Source organism: Sorghum bicolor, chromosome 9 (genome assembly GCF_000003195.3).
Source record: "Sorghum bicolor cultivar BTx623 chromosome 9, Sorghum_bicolor_NCBIv3, whole genome shotgun sequence".
Classification (NCBI taxonomy): domain Eukaryota; kingdom Viridiplantae; phylum Streptophyta; class Magnoliopsida; order Poales; family Poaceae; genus Sorghum; species Sorghum bicolor.
In genome coordinates, this window is record NC_012878.2 from 6,157,214 (window position 1) to 6,180,984 (window position 23,771).

At 40.3% G+C, this 23,771-nt stretch overlaps 2 protein-coding genes, 1 long non-coding RNA gene and 1 other non-coding gene across 7 annotated transcripts; 2 read left to right on the plus strand and 2 right to left on the minus strand.

Annotated features, from left to right (window-relative positions):
• Nucleotides 4,069–5,709, minus strand: LOC8071224 (class E basic helix-loop-helix protein 22). Its single transcript, XM_002440632.2, has one exon. The coding sequence runs from the start codon at nucleotides 5,164–5,166 to the stop codon at nucleotides 4,363–4,365; it is 804 nt and encodes a 267-aa protein (XP_002440677.1). The 5' UTR covers nucleotides 5,167–5,709; the 3' UTR covers nucleotides 4,069–4,362.
• On the plus strand, nucleotides 10,818–10,899 carry TRNAS-UGA. The gene has a single exon. It is a non-coding gene; the product is annotated as a tRNA-Ser (tRNA).
• On the plus strand, nucleotides 10,959–19,615 carry LOC110430053. 4 transcript variants are annotated; one of them, XR_002447248.1, is made up of 5 exons: nucleotides 10,959–11,218; nucleotides 11,308–11,841; nucleotides 17,817–18,038; nucleotides 18,595–18,847; nucleotides 18,968–19,615. It is a non-coding gene; the product is annotated as an uncharacterized LOC110430053 (long non-coding RNA). The 4 variants fall into 4 exon arrangements; XR_002447249.1 differs by having other exon boundaries at nucleotides 18,645–18,847; XR_002447250.1 differs by lacking the exon at nucleotides 18,595–18,847.
• LOC8071225 (putative receptor-like protein kinase At3g47110) lies at nucleotides 12,949–16,799 on the minus strand. The gene is made up of 2 exons (XM_002440633.2): nucleotides 13,826–16,799; nucleotides 12,949–13,715 (listed from the first exon to the last, which is right to left on the minus strand). The coding sequence occupies exons 1-2, from the start codon at nucleotides 16,797–16,799 to the stop codon at nucleotides 13,354–13,356; spliced, it is 3,336 nt and encodes a 1,111-aa protein (XP_002440678.1). The 3' UTR covers nucleotides 12,949–13,353.

Genomic DNA, 23,771 nt, shown 5'->3' on the forward strand with positions numbered 1-23,771 from the left:
TTTATTTATATATTACTGGTTTGTGGTTGCACATCAATCAGAGCAAACGCATAGGATGCATTGCACATGCGTACTGTACGAATTTACAAGCTCAACAGTGAATGCATTAGAGAAAGAACATAGTATAAAGAAAGATGAGGTGATGAACAAGCTGTTGCATTATCCGTGATTTGACACTGGAATGATTTATTACATCGATTGGTCTGCAGGAGAATAAATGTATCCTTACACAAGATGGGGCTTCTACCTAACAACTACTCGGAAGGTTGTAGTTTAAAGACCCTTTTTTTCATAATTTCGTCAGAGGGCATGCATGCTTCCTATCTAGAGAAATATGAACCACATTTTTCATCAGAAGAAAAGAGAGAGAGAGCTTTTTCACAGTATAAGCTTTGACCTAACCACTACATGTCTAGTACAGGGAGGTTGCAGTTTAAAGAACCTTAAATTTCATTCTGGAAGCTCCACGGTTTCACATCAGTATCAACTGTCAAATTGTGGACAAAAGACCAACACAACTCCTCCCTTCCAATCCTTTACAAAAGGAATGAATTTGTCGTTGGCCTTCTTCAGGCCTTGCGTTGCGACTACTGTAACATCAGGGGACAAACGATAAAATGGGAATAGTGCGCCTATATACGTCTATGTCACCTCTTTACGCTTTACAAGTTATAATGGATGCAGATTGCATGGCGGTTGTTGGTGATGTACTGATGTTTAGTAGAAACTAAACTTATTAGTAGGTCCACATCAGTAATATTTGTTTCTTTTTTTAAAAAAAAAATATACGTACCTAACTTAAAATTTTCGTCAATTTTCTCAGCAAGCAACACATGCGTGCCTTGCCTTCACGTCTAATCTCAAACTCTGCTGTCAAGTTAGTAGGATGATGACCTGGACTACATTCAACATACACAAAAGCCACTGAAATCTGGTTATGCTCCATCTGAACTTTCATATCTACTGTTCATAAGGAGTACTAGGTACTACGTGCTAAAAGCAAGCAAGATTCTTATCTTCTTCCCTGCAAAAGATGCAAGAATTGTTTGGTTGGATATACGTAAAGGACATGCATGGCGCCAAAATGTTGTATCGATCATTCAGATAGTAGCTGGAGATCAACGGCTTTTATTGTTTTTCCTTTTGGGCATGAGCATTATTCACGTAGAAAACAGTCTTGCAGCTACGAGGTGCCAATCTGAACTTTTGTCATTTGGCATTACACTGTAGTTAGCGCACACACATCAGCTGCTGATTGATCCATGTCTTCGTTTGGGATTCTCATGCATGCCGTACTCTGAAGTCTGAACTATCGGTGTGTGTATGCCCCCGTACAAATTAAAGTAACATGTACTTTCGGTTTTTTATAAAAGATAAAGTGACATGTGCTGGTATGCTGCATCAATAAGTTTGTTGTTCAGACTACTACTTGTCAGTGCAAGTTTCCTGTGCAGATCTCTATTGCTATGATCTGTAATCAATTAACAGCTAAGGGTTAGGTTCGCTGTAGGTTAAGAATCACACTAATTTATGACAGATAGTCAGGAATAGGATCATGCAACACACCTAATCCATTTGACAGGGTCCTGCAAGAGGCTGGCTATGATGATGTTCCTCCACAGTTTAGACGCTAGCTATATATGAACAAGTCATTATGCATGCCCAAATTACCCATACCTTTTGCTGGGACGTGTTTCTGGTCCATACTTCAGAAAGAGAACGATAGGCCGAGGCTAAAATGGACTAGTCGTGTGCTGGAATGGATGCAGTGGAGATCTTTGTCAAGCATAGGTGGTTGTCTTCTGATAGACTTTTAGTGCTCAGCTGTTGTTGGATTTTAATTTTCAGCTTTCTGTGAGCTTGCCATTTTACATCAAGAGGATGGAATTGTAAAAAGGATTGGTTAAGTGTGTAACTCATACATAATCCAGAATTTTCCTTTTTTCTTAAAAAAAGTGCAGCTAGCTAGCTACTTGTTCTAGGCAAACCTTGATTCGAATGCCCTTCTGATATGTACTCTGTACTGATCTGAAGGATAATGAATTTGTGATTTGAAAGGTATCTCACAACTTTGCTTATCACTTAGGGCAGCCTTGACCTGTCTTAAGCTCTAAATGAACGATTCCTAGAACATCAGTTGTCTGTTATCTGTATGCATCAATCAATGTGAAATTGCACCTAATTTTTCTGCCCTCACACATGGGTCGCCATTCATTTCGCAGGAACTCAAGTTACTAAAAGTGCTGACAAGTGAAGAATATGATGCTTTGCATGCAAACAATTAAACATAGTCATTTGCCTAAAACAGCCTGGATAACTAGCTGAATTCATCCTCCAGCTAAACCTATCACCACATGCAGTGAGTGAAACATGGGTCCATCTCTGCACCTGTATGCATTTTTTTCTCAGAAAAAAAATTCAGCACTTGATGATATGAGGTGGTCCAGCAAGTGCAATAACTTCAGTGTCTTCTTCCCTGCTGTGAGTGCTTCAACTACTTGGTGCCCCGCATATGGGGCAAGGCAAGCCTCTGCATCAATGGCCATCCATAGCAATGTGCAGCACCAGAGGAGATGGAGCCCCCCCCAGCCAGGGCTGGTAGCTGGCTAGCCAGTGGCCCTGATGCCCTTGCCTTTACTGACCACCTCATTCTGGTCAGGAAGTTTGGCCAACAGACACCTCTCCGGTTCTTCTCAAGGGATGAAGAGGGCAATGCAGGAATTCAGTTTCTGCAAGATGATTGAATTGCTAGTACATTTGTAGTAATGGTGTAACTGAACTTTCATGTTCTGGGATTCTCAGTACAAATGGCATGAATTGTTGTGAATTAATTTAGGATAGCATCAGGTGAGTCATTTCGATAAGAGATAATTTCAGAGTGTGTCATCAGACAGTGACTGCATGGATAAACTTGAACCTGATGGAGGTCAAATAGATGAACTGAGATCACTTAAACCATAACTGTCTAGACAGACACACTTGATGCAGCAACTTTCATGCATTCATGACATGTAGATGATGATAATAAATTGTGTTAAAATTCATAGTCCACAATCCACATCACCCCAAGGCCTGAACACGATAGTTTCTTCTCTTTTCCAGAGTTTCAAATTCTGAAAGAACATCAGAGCTTAACTACTACTGTCTTCTTCTTGGTAGCTGCATCCAGGAACCTTGGACTGGGTAAACAAGATTTAATCCTTTTTTTCTCAAGACAATCAGAGAGGATTAAACAAAGTTTGATACAGTGATTAATGGTGGTCAAGCAAGAGAGTCAAGAACAATGTCCGAGGGTGCAAATCCATGCATGGCCTCTCAAGAACCTTAAACTAACTGTGTGCCACAATTAAAATATTTCAGCCAAGTTCAGAACTCCATGTTACTAAATGGTAGTATATTGCATTTCAAATTGGTGTAAGTTGGAGAAAACAATTGCAGGCAGATTTGTGACAGATCAGTTATGGATCGTGAGGGTGGCAAGACAGGGGATCATTAACCCCTAGATTTGTGCTTAATTTTCTCTGAAGCTTCATCAAAGACTGACTCCATTGGGTCTCATAAACTATTTTAGTTACTACTTGGGAGTTGGGACAAGCTAGCTAGGTAGATGATCCAAATGACAAACTGGATGGAATTAAGGGAGGTTATTTGTCCGGAAGTATTAGGCAGTTCGTGTTTGCTTTGCTATTAGATTTTATTCATATAGTCTGATCTTGGATACTTTTATTGGAAACTTTTGCTTTTACAGCCCCCAAAGGGATAATGCCAACTAGTTGAAACATACCAAATATCCAAAATAAACATATATGATTATTTGGGGGAAAAAAAGGTACTCTACGCCTCAATATATAAACAAAATAAAACTAGTTTCTTTTAGGAGAAATTGTAGAGAAACTGAAGTCAAGTACTGAAAATATAACTTCCAAGATATAGATTGAGAAGTAAAAATACAAAAAAAAAGAGTCTGAAATACAAAAAAGAGTATTGAGTAGCATCTTGTGGATCTACCACCCAGGTCACCAGCGTTTCTGTGGTGAATACACTCAACAACTTTGGGACACTTGTCAAAAAAAAAACAACTTTGGGACAAGCACAAATATTTTTGCAGGACCAGATAGTAAACAGGAGGATACATATACACACATATATATACGGTAAAATACATACACACATGCGTACATGACGTAGATACTTACTGTTATAAATATATATATGTTTCATATATATATGTCATGCACGATTAATTTTGGCATTGCACGTCAAGTTACTACAAAGCACATAGATTACATTACACCTGCTGCGGCAAAATGCAAAGCACACCCTGAGCTTTAAGCATATTCATATATCAATCAAAAAGCCTCTCTATGCTGCGGCGCTGGTAGTGGCAGTGGCGGCAGCTCGCCGGCCGGGCTTGCCGCCGGCGACGACGGTGGCCAGCGCGTTCCTGACGGCCACGGCGACGCCGCACCCCTTGACCATCACCCGCCTCTCGCAGCACTCGCGGTCCGTCCAGAAGCACCGCGGCGTGGCGGCTTCCTCCGCCTCCGCGTCGTCGTCGTCGTCGCCGCCGCCGCCGCTGGCGCCAGCCGAGAACGCGCGCCTGTGGTGGCCGCGGGAAGCCCCCACCACGTGCACGGCGGGCGACGACTGCGACTGCACGGTGAAGACGGGCGACATGGTGGACGACGTGTTGGAGCTCGAGCTGGTGGAGGACGACCAGGAGGAGGAGGACCAGGCGGACGAGCACGCCGCCGGCGTCGTCCGGCTGCTGCTGCCGCCGCCGCCGGGCCTCAGGCGGAGGAGGGTGATCCTCCTGGGGAAGATGGCGCCGAGGAGGCCGCGGCCGGGGCGGTGGGTCTTGGAGCGGCCGCCGGCGCCGCTCCTGCCCGCGGAGGAGGAGGAGTAGTAGGACGGCGGCGGGGTGAGCGGCGGGAGCGCGGCCAAGGAGGGCGAGTCGTTCTTGGGCGTGCCCGGCTGCGACTCCCACAGGAACGGCACCGCGCCCGCCGAGGCTACGGGGTAGTACACCCGGAACGACGGCACCGCCAGCTGCGCCGCCGCCTCCTTGGACAGCATCTTGGCGTGCAGCTTGCTCCCTTGCTTCACCAACAACCCAGGCTCCTCCTTGCCGCCGCCACCGCCGCCGCCGCTTGCCATGGCGAACATGCACTGTGCACACTGCACTACACTCTGCTCGACTGCTCTTCTTGCCCAGAGAGAGAGAGAGAGAGAGAGAGAGAGAGAGAGGGGGAAGCAGAGTGAAAGAAGTAGGTGCCGCTAGCTAGCTTGAGAGTTGAGGAATGAGAAGGCTGTCTACTTGCTGCTCATCTCTGATCTCTCTCATCACCTCCACCGGCGCCCTTTATCTGCTCTCTCTCTCTCTCTCTCCTCTCCTCTCTCTCTATCTCTCTTCTCTTCTGATCTGCGATCCGAAGCTGACTTTTGCCGACGACCAACGAGCATGTGACACGGCAAGATTAGTGGGCATAATCAAAAGAGGTTGTCCTGTGGGTGATGAGAGCAGAGACACAGACACAGACAGACAGAGAGTGCGGCTTTAATTTGCTGGTGTAAGCATATGAAGAAGAAAAAAATGGTGGTAGAAAAAAAAATGCAACTGGGATTATCTGCTAGTACAGGAAAAGGAGAAGTGAGATATTATCTCTCGATAAGATGTTTTGTCAAACTTGATCGCGCGAAGTAAACAATACTTCCTCCATCCCAAATAAATTGTAAGTCATTCCAAGAATCTTGAAGAGTCAAACTTTTCTAAGTTTGACCAAACTTTTATGATAAAATAATTATTATTGTAATACTAACTAAATATCATTAGATTCTTCCTTAATTATATTTTCATAGTATATTCACTTTACGTTACAAATTTTAGTATTTCTCTCTATAATTTTGGTCAAACATGAAAATACTTTGACTCTTCAAAATTCTTAGAATGACTTGAGAGTACATTTGAATCTGTGTTACTGTCAAACTTTGTACGTGATGGTTCGTGTCACGCCGTTTAATTTACCGCTATTGTCATTGTCTAAGCAGTAGTAGTTGAAAAGTGCAATGTCTTGTGTATACATACAAACAGCGGCGGAGCATGACACCATTGCACCAAATCAAGAACATGGGAAGCAACTTCTATTCTTGTGACTTTCCTGTTAAATATAACTGATTCTTGTAGAATTTGTATACGATTCCCGTGAAATTTCTAGGTTCCAAATGGGACCCTCAAAGGTGAGCTGAATAGCACATGACTTCTAGGAGCAAAGCAATGGTTGATTTGGGCTACGGTGAGTTTTTTTTTTTTTGGCATATACGTAAGAAACAAAGCCCACTAATCCCATTTACTCTTCAAATGTCTACTGATTGACAGTTTTTTGACGCTTTGTTCTTATTGTACAAAGTAGGTGCCAAAACTACTGCATCTACAAGTCAGAGCAACTGAGGGCTAGAGCTCAGTTTCATCTCTGCTGGGCTCTCCACGACCTGTATATAAACATCATTTTGAAAATAAAAAAAATTATATTTTCTTTTAAACAACAGAAGTACAACAGAGCAACACGACTACAATACCAAAAGTAACTAAGAGCAAAAGACTAAAAACAATAATAACTCCTTGATAAGCGAGATTTGTACTTGTTCTGGGGCGTAGAGGTATGTTGTAACAAAAAAAAATGTCAATAAAACCATAAAAAAGTTGTGTTTTGAACGTAGATCATGCAATTGTTAAAAATGTTACTCATGACAGGGGGAAATAAGTATTTGCTTCCTATGTACTCTTATTTTTTAGAGGTTATTTTTGTCAAGTTTTCTTTTTATACAAGTTATTATTGTTTTCCTTGATATATACTCCCTCTGTCCTTGAAAGCTGCAATTTCTAAAGTTGTCTTAAGTCAAACGTTTAAAACTTTGACTAAATTTATAGAAAAGAACGCTAAGATTTATATTACCAAATTAATATCATTAGATTTATCATAGAATATATTTTCATAAGATACTTATTTTATGTCATAGATATTGATGCTCTTTTTTATAAAGTTGATCAAAGTTAAAAAAAATTTGACCAACACGGATTCTAGGAGTTGAAGCTTTCAGCAGATGAAGTATATCAGATGTGAGACACTTTCTTGGGTGTCTTTCCCAAAAAAAATGACTAAGCATTAAGGTCGTATTTGTGGTCAATTTGGCCACGAAACAATGGGGTCAGACACCATATATAATTTGGTAGACTATATAAATCACAATAATAACCATCCAATGCAAGCATCATGTGTTCATCTGGATATGTTTATCAATGATGATACGTGACTAAGGTTATAAGTAATTAGTTACCGTTGCCGCCACATGAAAACGACCCAATCGACCAGGATCTCTCGCTAGCTGCTTCCTTAAGTTTTTGTTAGCTGAGCGTGTCATGCATGATGCGTCTCACACATCTGCATGCGCAACCTCTGTCTTTAATCTAAATATCTAATGCTAGTTTTGCTGTGTGACGTGCATGTGTGTATTTTTTTGTAAACGCAAACAATCGACTGAAATTCGTGTTTTCTGAGTTTTGACTCAGTGCAGCCCAATAACAACAGTATGGGTTAGGCCTTGTTTAGTTCCCAAAAATTTTTGGTTGGGGTACTGTAGCATTTTGTTTTTATTTGACAAATATTGTCTAATTATGGATTAACTAGGCTCAAAAGATTCATCTTGCGATTTACAGGCAAATTGTGTAATTAGTTTTTGTTTTCGTCTACATTTAATGCTCTATACATGCGGCACAAGATTTGATGTGATGGAAATCTTGAAAAGTTTTTGGTTTTTGGGACGAACTAATCAAGGGTGATTCAACGATGGGAAAGTGTAGGACCAGATGCTTGGGCCTTGTTAGTTCACCACGAAAACCAAAAACTTTTCAAAATTTTCTGTCACATCAAATCTTGCGGCACATGCATGAAGCACTAAATATAGAAAAAAAAATAATTGCACAGTTTACCTGTAAATCGCGAGATGAATTTTTTAAACCTTACTCCATAATTGGACAATGTTTGACAAATAAAAACGAAAGTGCTACAGTTCCAAGAACCAAAAGTTTTCGGAACTAAACAAAACCTTGGCTTTTTTTTTTGCTTGACAAGAGTGAAGACTTTCAACGTACTCCCTCCGTACTAATAAAAAAGTCGTTTAAAACAGTGTCACGATCTCCAAAACTTAGTTTTAACTTCTTATGTTTATAATAAAAATATTAATTAAAAAATTATATATATATATATAATATTTTTCAAGACAAATCTATTTATATAGTGTTCACATTTTTATAATTTATATTTTTAAAGTTTAACTCAAACCTTATCTAAAACAACTTTATTTTTAGGTAAGAGGGAGTATAGCACGAAGAACCGAACAAGAGCTTCCCATGGCAACAATCAAGGTCATGTTTAGTTGTATCCAAAATCTAAAAATTTTTCAAGATTCTTCATCACAATGAATCTTACGGCATATGCATGAAATATTAAATATAAATAAAAAATAATTAATTGCATAGTTTGTTTGTGATTTGTGAGATAATTTTTTCAGCCTAATTATTTCATAGTTGGATAATAGTTACCAAAATTCAAACAAAAGTCCTACAGCATCTAAATTCAAAAAATATTTAATCTAAACAAGACCAAAAAGGAAAATAATGAACAATTAAGAGCCTGATCCACGATGCTGGCAAGGCTCGGAACATATGCCGCGTCTTGCTGCAGGTAACGCTCGGCCTCCGATCCGATCCCGTTGTCCTCACGCAAACGCAAGACGACACGCAGTGTCACAAATACAGATGTGTGCCGCCGCCGATGACCATTGTGTGCAGCAAGAGCAAGTGTTTAGTTCAAACATTAAATCTTACGCACATATATAAAATATTAAATATAAATAAAAAAAATAATTAATTGTACCCTTATATAGTTTGTCTGTAATTTGTGGGTCGAATTTTTTGAATCTAGTTAGTTCATAATTAGACAATACAAACGAAAATACTACAATATCTATTTTTTCAAAAAAAAAATTGGAACCAAAAAGGTTTTTTCGTCCCTGAGAACCCTGGCCCTGCTGCTTGGAGATTCGTGCCGCCGACAACTTCAGGCTTCAGAGGTAGTAGTACACCCGGACCTGGATCTACAGTACTAGCCTAGCCAGCGTGCACGGAGCTAGAAACGGCCCACCATTACCAACACAACACCTGACACGCGAAAGAGAGATGACGATCAACGGCTGCAGTACGTTATTGATTACTAGGTACTAGCAAGGTACCGACTCTAATGCCTTGTTTAATTCCGAAAATATTTTAAATTTCAGCACTGTAGCATTTTTATTTTTATTTGACAAATATTATTCAATCATGGAGTAACTAGGCTCAAAAGATTTATATGATTTACAGATAAACTGTGCAATTAGTTTTTGTTTTCGTCTATATTTAATGCTCCATGCATGTACCACAAAATTCGATGTGACGAAGAATCTTGAAAATTTTTTAGTTTTTAAGGTGAACTAAACAAGGCCCAAGTGTGTGTTTCCTTCTTGTTGTTTTTGTTTTGGATTGACAACGCCCCCGAAGCATATCGTCTTGTCTATCTATCTTATACAAATAGCTATGAAAAATTAATAGTTTGTTCTCCAAATAGTCCATAATTACTAAATAACTAAATTCAAAATTAAGTTTGATTGAAAAATGATCATTTGTTGCTTTCCAAATGATGGAAAAAGATGAACAACTAGGCTAAAAACTTATCACATTATAATTCTATAAAAGTCTAGATCCATGGAGATATAGGAAAAATAAACAAATAAAGACTCCAGTACGAACAGCATAGACCTCTTTGCCAGCACCTTAAAAAAATGACGGTAGTATTGAATCCAATACCATGCTAGAAATTGGATTTTGTTATGCATCTAGTTCTCTTGTCAGCGCCCATCCAACTAGACGTGGTTGCTAGTTGCCGCCTCGCAGCTGGGGCGGCGGCAACAACAAGCACAGCGATAGCGGATCCGTGTCCCTGTCCCTGTCCCTGTCCCGTGCGGCGGGAGCGGGACGCGCATCACAGCTTGGCAAAGCACTCGGAGGTTGCTCCCCTCCATGTCGCATCGGCACCGTACGGCCCGTCCGTTCGCTCGTCGACGTACCTGTAGGTGCCTGTACCCCCCATGCGCGCGCACGCCTACGGCCTACGTGTACGTGTCATCACACAGCCCGCAGGCCCAACGGTTGGGGGACGGACGGGCGCCGCGCCGGCCTACTTATTATTGCCGCGTGCATTATATATATATATATATATATATATATATATATATATATATATATATATATAGTAGGTACTCCCTCCGCCCCGGGCTACTTATTACCGTGTAATTAATTTTTTATTTTTATCTAAATTTAATACTTCATGCATGTACCACAAGATTCGATGTGACGGGGAATCTTGAAAACTTTTTAGTTTTTGGGATAAACTAAACAAGGCCTAACACTATGTGGAGCGGATTCCAATACATATCCATTGAGCACTCCGGCCACGAGGCAAATCAAGTAGCTTTATTCATGATTTAACTATCCTCGTTGAATAAAGTGTGTCGAATTGTTTTTTTTATAAAAAAACTAGATACATGTAACAAAGAGATTCAACTGCGAAAATGGAGATGCAAAAGTTTACTCGACCAAATTCCTCACCCTGGAGGTTATAGTTCGATATTAACACAAGTGTAGAACATACAAAACACACAAGATAGCTCAGAAAATATTGTTGCAATGCCTAAAATAATCTTCTAAAGATAATTCATCACAAATTGTCGATATGTCCGAGTGGTTAAGGAGACAGACTTGAAATCTGTTGGGCTTCGCCCGCGCAGGTTCGAACCCTGCTGTCGACGGTTTTTTTTTTAATTTTTTCTCATATTTTTTTTGTATAGAGTATCATCACAGTCATTCTGTTGGGCTCCCGGCCCTGACGCTGTTCCCCATTCGCGATCCCCTCGACAGAGAAGACCGGCTCGGCGGGCGGCCGCCGGCCTGGGCACCTGGCGCGGCCGCGCGGGCTCGGCGCTCCCGCAGGCGGCGGCCCGGGGAGTCGGCAGGCTGGCAGGGGGCGGTGGGCAGAGTCGCAGAGAGAGAGAGAGAGAGAGAGAGAGAGAGAGCATTTGGAGCAGAACAAAGCAATTGCAGTGGTCTGATTTGCAGATTTGGGTGAGGGTGAGGATTCAGTTTCAATCTTCAGTATATTTGCTAGTTGCTATTGGTATTGAGTTCTACCTAATAGTGTGCATATATGTTTTCCATAGATTTGTTTTGGTTTGCAAAATGAAGAACAAATCAGTTAATTTGGAGACATTGTGGGATAGAGCAGTAGAGGCAAGAAAGGTAGAATCAGCCTCCCCATCAGTGTTGCAACCAGTTACTGTCGAGAGTGACGCTCAGCCTCAGAATCCATCTGTTGTTCCAGTTACTACAGAGCCAGAAGCCCAGAATAAGATAGCAATCAGTCAGAGAAGTGCAGAACCTGAGATAGGTAGCAATGGACCTGATATATAGCAGCAACCACAGAAGTGGGCGAAGAAGAAGAACATCAGCAGTACTCTACAGAAGGAGCTGAACCTTCTACTTGGTCCCCTATCAGAGATGGTGATGACTCATAGTATGAATCAATCAAGTGATGAAGCTATCTATGACATTGGCCTTCTCTCTCATTATCCAGGAAAGAGGATTCCAATCAAAAGATAATGATGTTAATGACCGGAATTCTGTGATCAAGGCATACATTGCATTAGGGCCGTGTCAGCAACGGAGTCACAATTTTCCTGTAAGGAGCGTTGGAGGTAAGCCTCGGTGCTTCATGCAACTTGGTTTCATGAATTTAGATGGCTTGAATATAGTGTTGAGAAAGATGCCACATTTTTTTGTTTGATATTTGTTCAAACATAAAATTAATAGTTCTAGTGGAGATGCTTTTGTGAGGGGGGTAGAAATTGGCACATGAGAAAGAAGAGGATTGCTAAACATTGTAGAGCTATGACTAGTTTTCACAATATGGCTCAAGAGAGATATAATTCCGTCATTTCACCTAAAGCAACAATTGTTGAAAAGTTTGATGCAGTAAATGATAAGGAAAAGGCTCTTTATATTCCCGTTTGTCATATTCTGTTCAATGTGAAAGTGAGAATACCCAAGTTTTAAATCCTGCCTCCGCCACTAATCACTGGTCGAGATGCTAACTAACCCTGTTTAGCTTTGGCCTTTGGCGTCTCAGTCTCACCTAGTGGCTGCACACTTGCCCTTGGGAGGGCTCTGTGTGTGTTCTGTCGCTGCCCTTGCGTGCAGAGGTGCAAGCCTAAGAAACTAAGACCTGCTTCTTTTCATTGGAGCTTGTCACACATTTCGATAGAGCAACTATCAACTGAGGGTGTGCTTGGAAGGCCGAATCGGATCCGTTTCTAGGAAGAATCTGTAGAGTTCCAAACGGGTTTACAACGAAGAATCAGAGTGAATCGTTTCCCGTTTCCTTCGTAAAGACTCGAAACGGCGATTGCATAGGTTCGCTCTGCCTTCCTTCTGATGCCCATCTACTCTATTTTCTTGAAATTACCACAACTGCCATTGCCTGCCTTGCCTGTTTGACCGAGCCCTTGCACTCCGTGGGATGGACAGTGTGCTCTAGGTGCCCGACGTTGCCAACACCAGGAGGCACCGCCTCCTGTGCGCCCCTCCCCCGATCTCCTCCCATGGCGGCGACTGCGCGCTGCGACCACCTCTATGTTCCCTCCCTCCGACGATCCCCTTTCTTTGACGATGACTGTTATTGAAGTGTTATTAAGATATTACGCCTGTTATTCAAGTGTTAACTCAAACACGATGCACGACAAACTCCAGCTCACCTGCCAAACTGCAAAATTTTCCATGAACAAACATACTATCCTGCGCTCACCAAGCGCATTTCCCAGACCTTGTCGAGCAGCATGACCGTGACAGTAGACATGTACATGATCCACTCAAAAACAAACTTAACAAAAGTAAATTAACCAAAGTAGAATATGACTTTTGAGCAGGACATAGCATTGACAAGTTAGATCAACACTGAAATCTCACTAAAGTTTGTTGTCGTGATCAGCAGGGTCTAAAAGTACCAGTCTGCTATCACCGAGCTTCCATCAGTTAGACAAAATAAACAAGCAAACGGACTTCTCAGGTCTCAACTTCTTGAACGTTACATACGAATAACAAAATATAGGACAAGACTCACATTGCAAATGGTTGCTAAGCTTTTGCCTCAAACAAGTTAAATAAAACGTAGTGCTCCCTAATTTCAAAAGTAAAAATAATTGTTCCTTTCCTCAGTGGCATAGCTCTGAAAATGTTTCTTTGATTGTGATGACTTTAGCATAAACATCCTTCATTGTTGGTCGGTCTTTCGGTGTCTCTACAGAGCATGAGATACCAATCTTAATAAGATCCATGATGGTTCTTGTTATTTCATCCATTGTATGATTACCACCATCTTCTGTAACCGGAATTATAGAAGGATCTAGAATCTCAGGAATCTTTTGAGGAAATGCTTCTTCCACAAATTTGTGAAGGGTCAAACCCTTAGAAAACATCTCATCTGTCGGACGCTTCCCTGTGAGCATTTCTAAGATGGTAATTCCATAGCTGTAGACATCGCCCTCTGTTGAGAGTTTGCTCCCGAAGCCATATTCTGCAATATTGTAATTTATCATCATTGTACCTTCATGATATTGTTAATCATAAAAGCATATTCTCAGAGAGTAGGAAACTGAAACATACATATGAAGGGAAAATGCTCACCTGGTGCAATGTATCCGATTGATCCTCTTGGTCCAATTAAGCTTGTAGAACTTTGATTGCTTGAATAGCTAAAAGTGTGAAGAACCTTAGCCAATCCAAAGTCACCAAGATGTGCAACCATGGCATCATCAAGAAGTACATTGCTGGGTTTCAAATCACAATGGACCATAGCGGGAACGCAATGATTATGAAGATAATCCAAAGCAGAAGCTATGTCCATTGCTATTACTATTCTGGAGCCCAAACTCAATGGTTTTTGAATTCCATACTTGTTCAGTTTTGGATAGAGCCAGTTCTCGAGGCTGCCATTAGACATGTATTCAAGAATAACAGCCTTGAACTCATGTCCTGCTGAATCAATTGTTGAGCATGCAGTAATCACCTTCACGAGATTACGGTGTCTAGTATTCCTCAGGGCCTCACATTCAGCAAGGAAGCTGTTTGGTGCTCCAAGTTGATCAAGTTTGAATACTTTGATGGCAACTGTATGCTCCTCACTCCAAAATCTTCCTTTATAGACTAATCCACATTTTCCTGAGCCAACCAAGTTGTCTGATGAGAAACCGTTTGTTGCTTTGACTAGATCAGCATATTTGAAATTCTTCAAATCTATGTTGGATGGATGATCTACTCGTTGAACTTTCTTTCTCTTCTTTAGAAGGACTGCAAAGCATAATAGCAAGACTAGCGAAAGAGAAGCAAATCCTACAAACTTCAGAATTTTGGAGGTGTGTCTATGTCGTTTAGATATATCTGTATTGCATAGTGGCAGATGTAGCAACGGGGTACTGGCACATAGGTTCTTGTTCCCTTGAATGAACACATCACGTGCATCCTGAAATATCCCACCTGTTGGTACTGGTCCCTCAAAGTTGTTGAAGGACAAATTGAGAAGCTTCATAGAGCTAAAAGATTCAAAGAACTCCGGGATTTCACCGTAGAAGTTGTTCTGAGAAATGTCCATCTCAATGAGGCCTCGTAAAGCAATGAATGATTCTGGGATCCTCCCATCAAGAAGGTTCCCCTCCATGTGGAGGGACTCCAAATGAACACACTGACCTAGAGTGGAGGGTATTTGCCCAGTCAACATGTTATTAGAAATATTCAGCAGGCCAAGGTTGATGAAGCTGCCAATCTCTAGTGGTATTTGTCCGGAGAGTTGGTTGTGAGACAAGTCCAAGCCATTAGAAAGCGAAGAAAGAGTAAATACCTCCTTTGGTATGCTACCATCAAAGCTGTTATAAGAGAGGTTCAGCTTGTCTAAGTTCTTGCAATGTCCTAAAGCGCCTGGTATCCGGCCACTCAAGTTATTTTCTTGTAAGGAGAGCTCATTGAGTTGACTCAGGTTACCGAGGGAGAGTGGAATTTGTCCAGAAAGTTTGTTCTGCGATAAGCTTAGGGCGAACAGGTTTGGAAGATGACCTAGGGAGTAAGGAATATTTCCAGTAAGGAGGTTCTTCCCCATGTAAAGAACCTTGAGGCTTCTGAGGCGCTCTATCTCATTTGGAATGGTACCAGATATTTCATTTGCACTTAAAAACAATACCTCTAATGTACTGGACAGGTTCCCTATGGATTTCGGCAAGACTCCTTTGAGGGTGTTTCTATCCAGATACAAATTCACCAATTGCCTGCAATTTGTCAATGACGACAAGAAAGACCAGTCCCCAGCTTCAAGGTGGTTCATGGTTAGATCAAGTTCGATTAAGTTTGGCAGGGATCCAAACAAAGGAACAATACCATGAAATGCATTATCCCAGAGATTAATGATCTGGAGAGTGGTGGTGTTGGCTAGCGAAACAGGGATTTGACCAGTGAACTTGTTTCGAGCCACAATCAAATTTACAATTCTTGGAAGGTTATACCCAATATTAGCTGGAATTTCCCCAGTGAGATTATTCATACCCATGCCAAGGTGTGTGAGTGCTGACATGTTGTAAATGGAGTCTGGAACAGTCCCTGACAAAACATTGTTAGTCATGCCTAGAACTTGCAGGTTTGCTATTGTACCTATACTCATCGGGATGCTACCATGAAAACTGTTACCCTCAAGTGTGAGCCAGAGAAGGGAAGAAAAATTCCCCAAAGTGGAAGGTATTGTACCTGTAAGACCATTTGATTGCAATATAAGATACTGTAAGGGTGAGTCAGTATTTGAGAGAACAGGTATGGATCCAACAAAGTTGTTCTCTGCAAGCACTAACATCTGAAGTGATGTGCTGTTAAACAGTGACAGAGGAAGCTCTCCACTAAGATAATTGTTTCTTAAGCCCAATAGTTGAAGCGATGAACTATTAGCTAGTAGCAATGGTATTGGTCCTGTGAGACTATTGTTGTTGAGAATAACAGAGACAAGAGAAGAGCTGCTTCCAAGAGAAATTGGAATGTTGCCCGTCAGATAATTACCAGAAAGATGTAAAACAGAAAGGTTGCTGAGGCTCCCCAAACCTTCCGGGATACTTCCGCTGAGGGAATTACTTGAAAGATCAATGACCTTCAAGCCAAAGCATGATGATAGAGACTCTGGGATCCTGCCACTAATAAAATTGTTGGAGCTGAGGTTAAGGTATCTCAGCCTATTCAATTGGCCAAGTTCAGCTGGGATCTGACTATGCAGTTGATTATTTGGCAAGTGGATCCTTGTGAGGAAAGTGAGGTTACCAATGCAAGGAGGTATTTGGCCATGGAGGTCGAGTGACTCAAGGTCCAGTGCAACAACACGAGATGAGTGTCTCTTGCTGCATGTAACACCGGACCAACTGCAGAACTGCGTCGAATCATTCTTCCATGAAGGTAGGATCCCAGTAGGGTCTGAGACTGAGAGGTGGTGCTTAAGGCAGAGGAGTGCTTCCATGTCGTCGTTAGATTCACGATGAAGAGGTGTAGCACCTAGTGAAGGTGTAGCAAGTGCCGAAAGAGAAGCCAAGAGAATGATCAATGGCAGTGAGGAGCTGAGAGTGCCTACAGGGGCCATATATGTTCTGTGAGACATTGTTATTTTGCAGTGGACGTGTGCTTTTGCCTTCAGTGATTTTCTATAGTGGTGGATATGCTGCATTTATAGAAGGCAGGTCGGCTGCAGCCAGCTTGCTGTAAAGACTTGTGTGGAACGGCTCAGCCAGCTTCTTTAGAGATGGCTGGTACAAAGGTTAAGACAAGTTTTGTACAACAGGAACAATTACAGGATGAGGACTCTAGGTCCGTGTACAGGGTAGCACAAAACAGACCTATACAAAACTTCTAATACAAAGAGACAACCTGATATATTACGCATATCCTTGGTTATCCCTCAATCACAGCTTGCACAAGTTGAATTGTTCCTAAACTTTTGAAAACTTACAGTTGATCATCACAAGTACAAAAGTTCTTGAGCAACCTGTTCTGTCACAAAATGATAATTCATTTTAATTTGTTCAGTTCTGACATGGAAAACTGGATTTGCAGACACCGAAGAATAGGAAACCTTTGAATATAAAACTGATAGTTCACCTTGAAGCATTTGTATCCTTATCCACAATTGCATTAGCAAGTGACTTATATTTTGCTTCAGTGCTAGACCTGAAAACAGTTACTTATTTTCTAGCACTCCTTGCTATAAGATTTGGTCCCAGAAACTGAGAAACATAACGAATCCCCTTGTGGATCTTCTATCATTTTTTGAACAATGTGTACAGTGAGCATTTAAGAAAGCACTCACCAGAAGTGGCTTTGATTTAGCCCATAGTCAATTGTACTTGTAGACTTGTACTGGCCACATCTAAGAATTATTTTGAACGCGGTATAATGAACCAAAGTAGTAGAGGGAAGATACTGACAAACTTATGTCTGGCCTAGTCAAGTTTCAATATAATATTGCAAGCCACCAACAATACTTATGTATCTTGTAGCAATATCATTGTTCAATAATGTATCACGAACATTAGATATCAGTTTTTTTCTGAAACCGACATGGTTGGATTATTAACTGTCTTGCATTAATCTTTCAACCCAGCACGATGAATTCAGTCCTTGGCATACTTTTACTGAGTCAACATCAGCAATATATGTCCAGAGCAAGCCGATAAGTGGACCAGCAATCATCATGAAGACCGTTGGAACAAAGTTTCAACAGCCCGTTTCGCTTGAGCTCACTACAAGTCTACAACATTGCCATAAACATATAGTATAAACCAAGAAATGTATGACAGCAGCTCCTTGTTTAAAAAAAGAAGCGGTAAGTGTGTCAACTTTGAATGTTAGCTTGCATTACATATTTTGCCGGTTAGGCAGAACTTGACTCATGACCACAAAGAGACTTGTCAAATTTACACACAAAGCGCAGCAAAGACTTATCTTCATATCCAGGTGATTGTCACACATATATAAAATATTTAGCCATGTAAACTATTGTGTGGAATGGCTTGGCAAGGCTGCCGGCCAGCTTTATTATATACACGGGGGTTGGTAATGGTAAGGACCAAGTTAAGTTCGGTTACAACAGGAGTCACAGATAAGTAAACTCTAGTAGCAAAGAGACATAGACGAACTTCTAATAATAATACAACAAGAGAGATGTAGAACCTGATACATTGCGTATTTGTATTTGTATGCATGCGTTTTTTCTTTGCCCGTCAATTTGCTAGCAATTTCCTAAGAGAAGACAGCCCTAGTGGCTTTCCTAGCAATTTCCTAAGAGAAGTTCTTGACTTGCAGTCAAGTCTTGTGCTGAAACGGTCCATTTAGAAATTACAGCAAGGAATTGACTGAGACTTGCCAACTTCCTGCTGCAGCAAAACAAACAAGAGCAGCGGCAGGTTATCTTACAGTGGTTTGGTTGCAGCTGCAGCCTGCTGCCAACGGCTATTAATAGGCGCCAGAAGCATTGTGATTTTGTAGCTAGCAATCATCCTCGATCGATGCCTGGGAAAATGCCAGCAAACGGCTGCGTTTTCCTGGCTCGGTTGCTTCTTGTTATCTTGTTGGTCATGTTACTAATGATTCACAGATGTACATCAGCAATTATACATGGTGAAGCACCGGGTGGTAAGTAGCTCATATGTTTCATCATTTATATGAGTGATCAGCGTGTTCGATCAACTGCTCTGTGCCTTCTGCATATATGTTCATGGCCTGGTATTTATATTTTCAACGTCATTGTCGCAGATCCTCCGGTACAGGGAGGTACTGATTGCTGTGCTATTGGGGGCTGTTGTGTATGATATACAGTCTTTTTCTGCCCCCATATGCATCCTGCAGGGCAGTGAGCATTCTCAGGGGGACAGTGTTGTGTGGACGACCGTGTCTATGCTCGCTTGAGCATCTCTCTTGTCTTTTATTCTACTTTTAAATTCGTAGTATAAGTGTAACTGAGGTATATGGATTTGAGAAATTTTACAGTGCTTTGAATAAATGGCAGTCACTCATTTGGTGAGATCTAATAATGGTTAAAAAATAGGAAGAACCTATCAAGAGGAACTTAAGGTATGGACTGGAACCTAAATTTAGTGGACCATTGTAAATCTATTTCAAAGGGTATAACTGTACTTCCAACACAAACAAATCCATGACCCATAATCCATGACACCAGCAAGCAGCAGTAGTCAACATGCTGCTGCATAAAACAGAGGATAGATCAACATGTTGCGGCTGCAAGATTATCAGACACCTGTAATGCTGTAAAGATTTTGTTACGGACACATGTAAGAGATCTCTGTAATATGAAATAAGTGCTTTGAGCAGGCAGAAATTAGCTAACAGAAAACAAACAGAATCCCAAGAGCAATGATCGAATAAGATGGAACCTTTTTGTTTCTTTGGTGTTGTGAATAGACCAAGAACCATCCTGGCATGCAGTGTGATGAAAGTACGGGTACCAGCTTGATAAACTGATGTTACAGCATATACATAGATTAAAATCGCAAGCAGGATTGAATTTCTATGACCGATGGCTAGCAATTTTTATCGGGAGAGGAACCGGTGGTTCCTCCCAAACAAATTAACAAGTCTCGAGCAAAGGGTCAGCTGGTTTTCTCCGGTTCATTTTTCTTTCCCTTTCCATGTAATCCTAGTGTTATTAGTGTATTATATTTGAGCAAGAGCTTCACCAATGGCCATATTTCTTTCCAATCATATTAAACTTACATATTACTCCCTCCGACCAAAAAAGTGATGTATTGGGATTTTTTTTCAGACAAATTAGTGGAGAGAAATGTCCTAATACTCTTGGTTTGTCATACATGATTCTTAGAAAGAAAAGATGGCGTGTGGTTTAGTTCCTTAATTAAGACGCGCTGAGCGCAGGAGGCAACCAAAGTCAACGCATATCAATTCATAATTTTGGTGCCTGGGTTTTGTATTACAAAATTTACTCTCTACACACGAAAAGTGTTGCCATCAGCCCATCACTAAGGTGACTCAGACAATGAATCTTATATTTTAAGGCCTTGTTTGGATGTAGTCGGATTCGTATCAATCCACATGTGTTGGGGTGGGTTGGAGTAGAACTTGAACTAAATTCCACCCCAATCCACTCCAACACATGTGGATTGAGATGAATCCGACAACATCCAAACAAGGCCTAAAGGTTCTGGGTATGAGTCAGTGTACCAAAATGGCTGACCACGTCAGGCCTAATTTTTGAAAACTCCAATCCCTCTGGGATCTAGACTTTTCCCTAGAGAGATAATCCATAAGAATATCATCTTAATTACTATTCTAGTTCTTAGTGGCGGGTTTTCTGTCCCTGGATTTTGCTCCCCTTTGCTTCCAAAGAAGGCCTCAGTGAGTTATTTCGTTCATGGTCGATGATTCGGTATGTACACCTCTATGTGTTTATACAAATAAATAAATAAAAGGGAACTGTTGGTGAGGCGTATTTTTGCCGTACCCAATAGTTCTTAAAAGGGTTCTAGAACCAAACTTTTTGGACATAATAATCTTTCATATATTGATGGATATATGCTCTAAGGTTTAAGGGTGGAGAAAAAAAAACTTTAAACCCAAACCCGATCTATACTTACTTATAATACCTAAAACCTAGTCTTGGTACCTGAATTTTCCGAATAGCCTAACTTGCAATGAGCCCAGAATTGAGATGGACCAAATTCGGCTTTTAGTTGGGCCTTGTTTAGTTAATAAAAAAATTTGTAAATTTTTTTAGATTCTCCGTCATATCGAATCTTATGGCATGTGCATGGAACATTAAATATATATATAAAAGAAATAACTAATTATATAGTTTATCTGTAATCTGCGAGATAAATTTTGAAGTCTAGTTATTCCAGGAGTGGACAATATTTGTCAAATACAAACGAAAGTACTACAGTGTCTATTTTATAAAAAAAAAATTAGAACTAAACAAGGCTCCCAAACCTTGCAATCATCGACCCACTTTTCACCTTAACCTGAATAGCTGTTGTGAATGACGGCGAATAAACGACGAAGAACACATAAAATCAAAACATAACAGAGACACAAGATTTAACATGGAAAACCCCTCCAATACGAAGGGGTAAAATCACGGGTGCCAACCAGCAAACACTCTTTACTATTATCAAGAGTTGGATTACAACGCCGTGCGACGGCTTACAAGACCATACATTAGATGAAACTCTAATTTAGATAGAAGTCGACCTTTATAATATAGTACAATTGAATTTAGAACATATTCAACGATAGCTGCCGCCCGCCACGCACTGCAGGCGTCCGTTGACCGTCTTCCCAGTCCTTTTATCGGCATCATTATCATCGAGTCTGTTTACGATCAACTAGTGTTTTAAAAGTACCTTACACCTGAGTGTTATATGGCTTCAAAGGGCAATGCTACGGTACACCCTTTACTTCTTAGGAGGTAATATCTCAAATAAATCTGAGTCATTGATTCTTTAATTTCTTTTTTAGTCAGTTAATGAATTAGTCAATCTAAAAAAGAAAAAAGATATGTTGTCTAAGGATGGCAACGGGTCGGGTTTGGATCGAGTGGAGTCTCCGTGCACCCAAAACCGAAACCCGAAGTCGAAACCCGAAACCAAAACCGAAACCGATTCAGGTGAAAATTTAGTACCAAAACCAAACCCGCGGATACCCGAAACCCGAACGGATACCCCAAACCCGTGGATATATAGACACATATTCACATGTATAAACAAGATGCAACAAATAATAAATATTTTCATGAGTTAACATTGAATAAATTTAATAATCTAAGTAAATAAATTATTATTATCATATTATAAAATATAAATTTTAATTTCAAATGATTTATTTCGGATATCATTGGATATCCACGGGTAGAAAACCAAACCCAAAACCAAACCCGATCGGTTTCTGGGCCCTGAACCCGAAAACCATGGACGAAAAACTACCACCAAAACCAAAACCGCTGGACCCGAAACCCGCGGATATCCGAACCAAAACCGACCCGCTGCCATCCTTAATGTTGTGAAGTCCTCAAATCAGGAAGAGAATCTGGAGCATGGCCTTTCCTTTCCTTGCGCATGGCCTCTTCCTTTTGGGCTTAACCGTGAATACCTATTATTTTTGTTTTATTTTTTTGCTAACGTATACATGTACATATATGTCCTACGTACAAAAGTTTTTAGCAAAAGCAATGAGTATTCAACTAAATACCCTGAATAAATATTTTAATGTATCCATATTTGAATGAGATTATTTTTATATATTTTAAGTTTTGATATTTTTACCTAAAAGATGACTAATTTTTTTATGATTCTAAATCAGCATGTTAAAATACGTTGCACGCTGCACACCCTACATAATCTAGTGTATATTATGCTAACTTGATTAAAATTGTGTTACATAATTTAGAGGCCTTTGTAATAAAAAGTTATCACGTATATTATTGAGCATGTAAAGTTGCTACATGAAATTTTTTGTACGAACATAGAATTTTATATATGTTTGGACACATATGTGTTTCCAGTATATTTAGAACCTACGTACAACACTGTGTTACTTGTACAAAACTATTATATAGTGTATGCTAATTAAATTATGTCATATCTAAAGTTGCAAAAATAAAAAGATTCTGCGGATCTCATATGCATGTACTAGATCTTAAAAAGATATTTATATCTAAACTTTCCTCATTTATTGTATTTTTCCCAAAATTAAAAATTAAATAAATATAATTTCACATATTACCTCCTGGAAAGTAATGGATGATTCTAACCATTCGATCTAATTAAATGAAGGGCTCACAGTTACTTGGGTGTACCATAGTAAAGCCCGGCTTCAAAACACTCGAAACTGGATAGATGACAGAATCAATGCCATCAAATACTCGATTTTTGTAACAGATAAAATAAATAGAACAAAAAAATTAACCAAATTATTACTATAAAAAGCCAAATTAGAAGATTACAAGGGTGAACCAAATTAAACATACATACAAAAAAACACCAAAAAATAAACAGATAACTGTTCATGTAATCCAAATGACTATTCTTAATATTGAACAATTAATTTACACTAATTGAACACAAAACTTACACGCAAATACGAATAGTAAAATATGCTATAATAAGATGCAATCTAGAACTACTCAGTTAAAGCAGATCAGACATAATCAAAAATCGAAGAAGATCTACTATATACTGAGTGTGATGGATGTGATCAGGTCCCTGAGTAAATAAAGTATAGTTTTACCGTTATCATCACCACATGCACTCGATAAATATATAGATGTGTTGGGATTATTATATGAAAATAAAGTTTTTGAAATAAAATGAATATAAAAACCTAAGCTCGTAACAATGACTACAATATGTCTATGACAAATGAAAAAATAGTACATAACCAACAATAGCCTTACGGAGAGTTTTCCCCTAAAAAACTAGGGTTTTGTCTCCTCTGGCGACGGCGCCGGAGTCCCAGTTTTCTCACGTCAAACTCGACGTGATTCTCCTGAATCCTGTCCCCCACGGCGAGTTCCCGCTGGGAGGGCAGC

Bases quoted from the DNA above. Each gene is read 5' to 3' on its own strand.
- LOC8071224 (XM_002440632.2), bottom strand. From the start codon at position 5,166: ATGTTCGCCATGGCAAGCGGCGGCGGCGGTGGCGGCGGCAAGGAGGAG.
- LOC8071225 (XM_002440633.2), bottom strand. From the start codon at position 16,799: ATGGCCCCTGTAGGCACTCTCAGCTCCTCACTGCCATTGATCATTCTC. The intron at 13,716-13,825 runs GTGAGCATTTTC...ACAATATTGCAG, and splicing joins AATCGGATACATTGCACCAG to AATATGGCTTCGGGAGCAAA.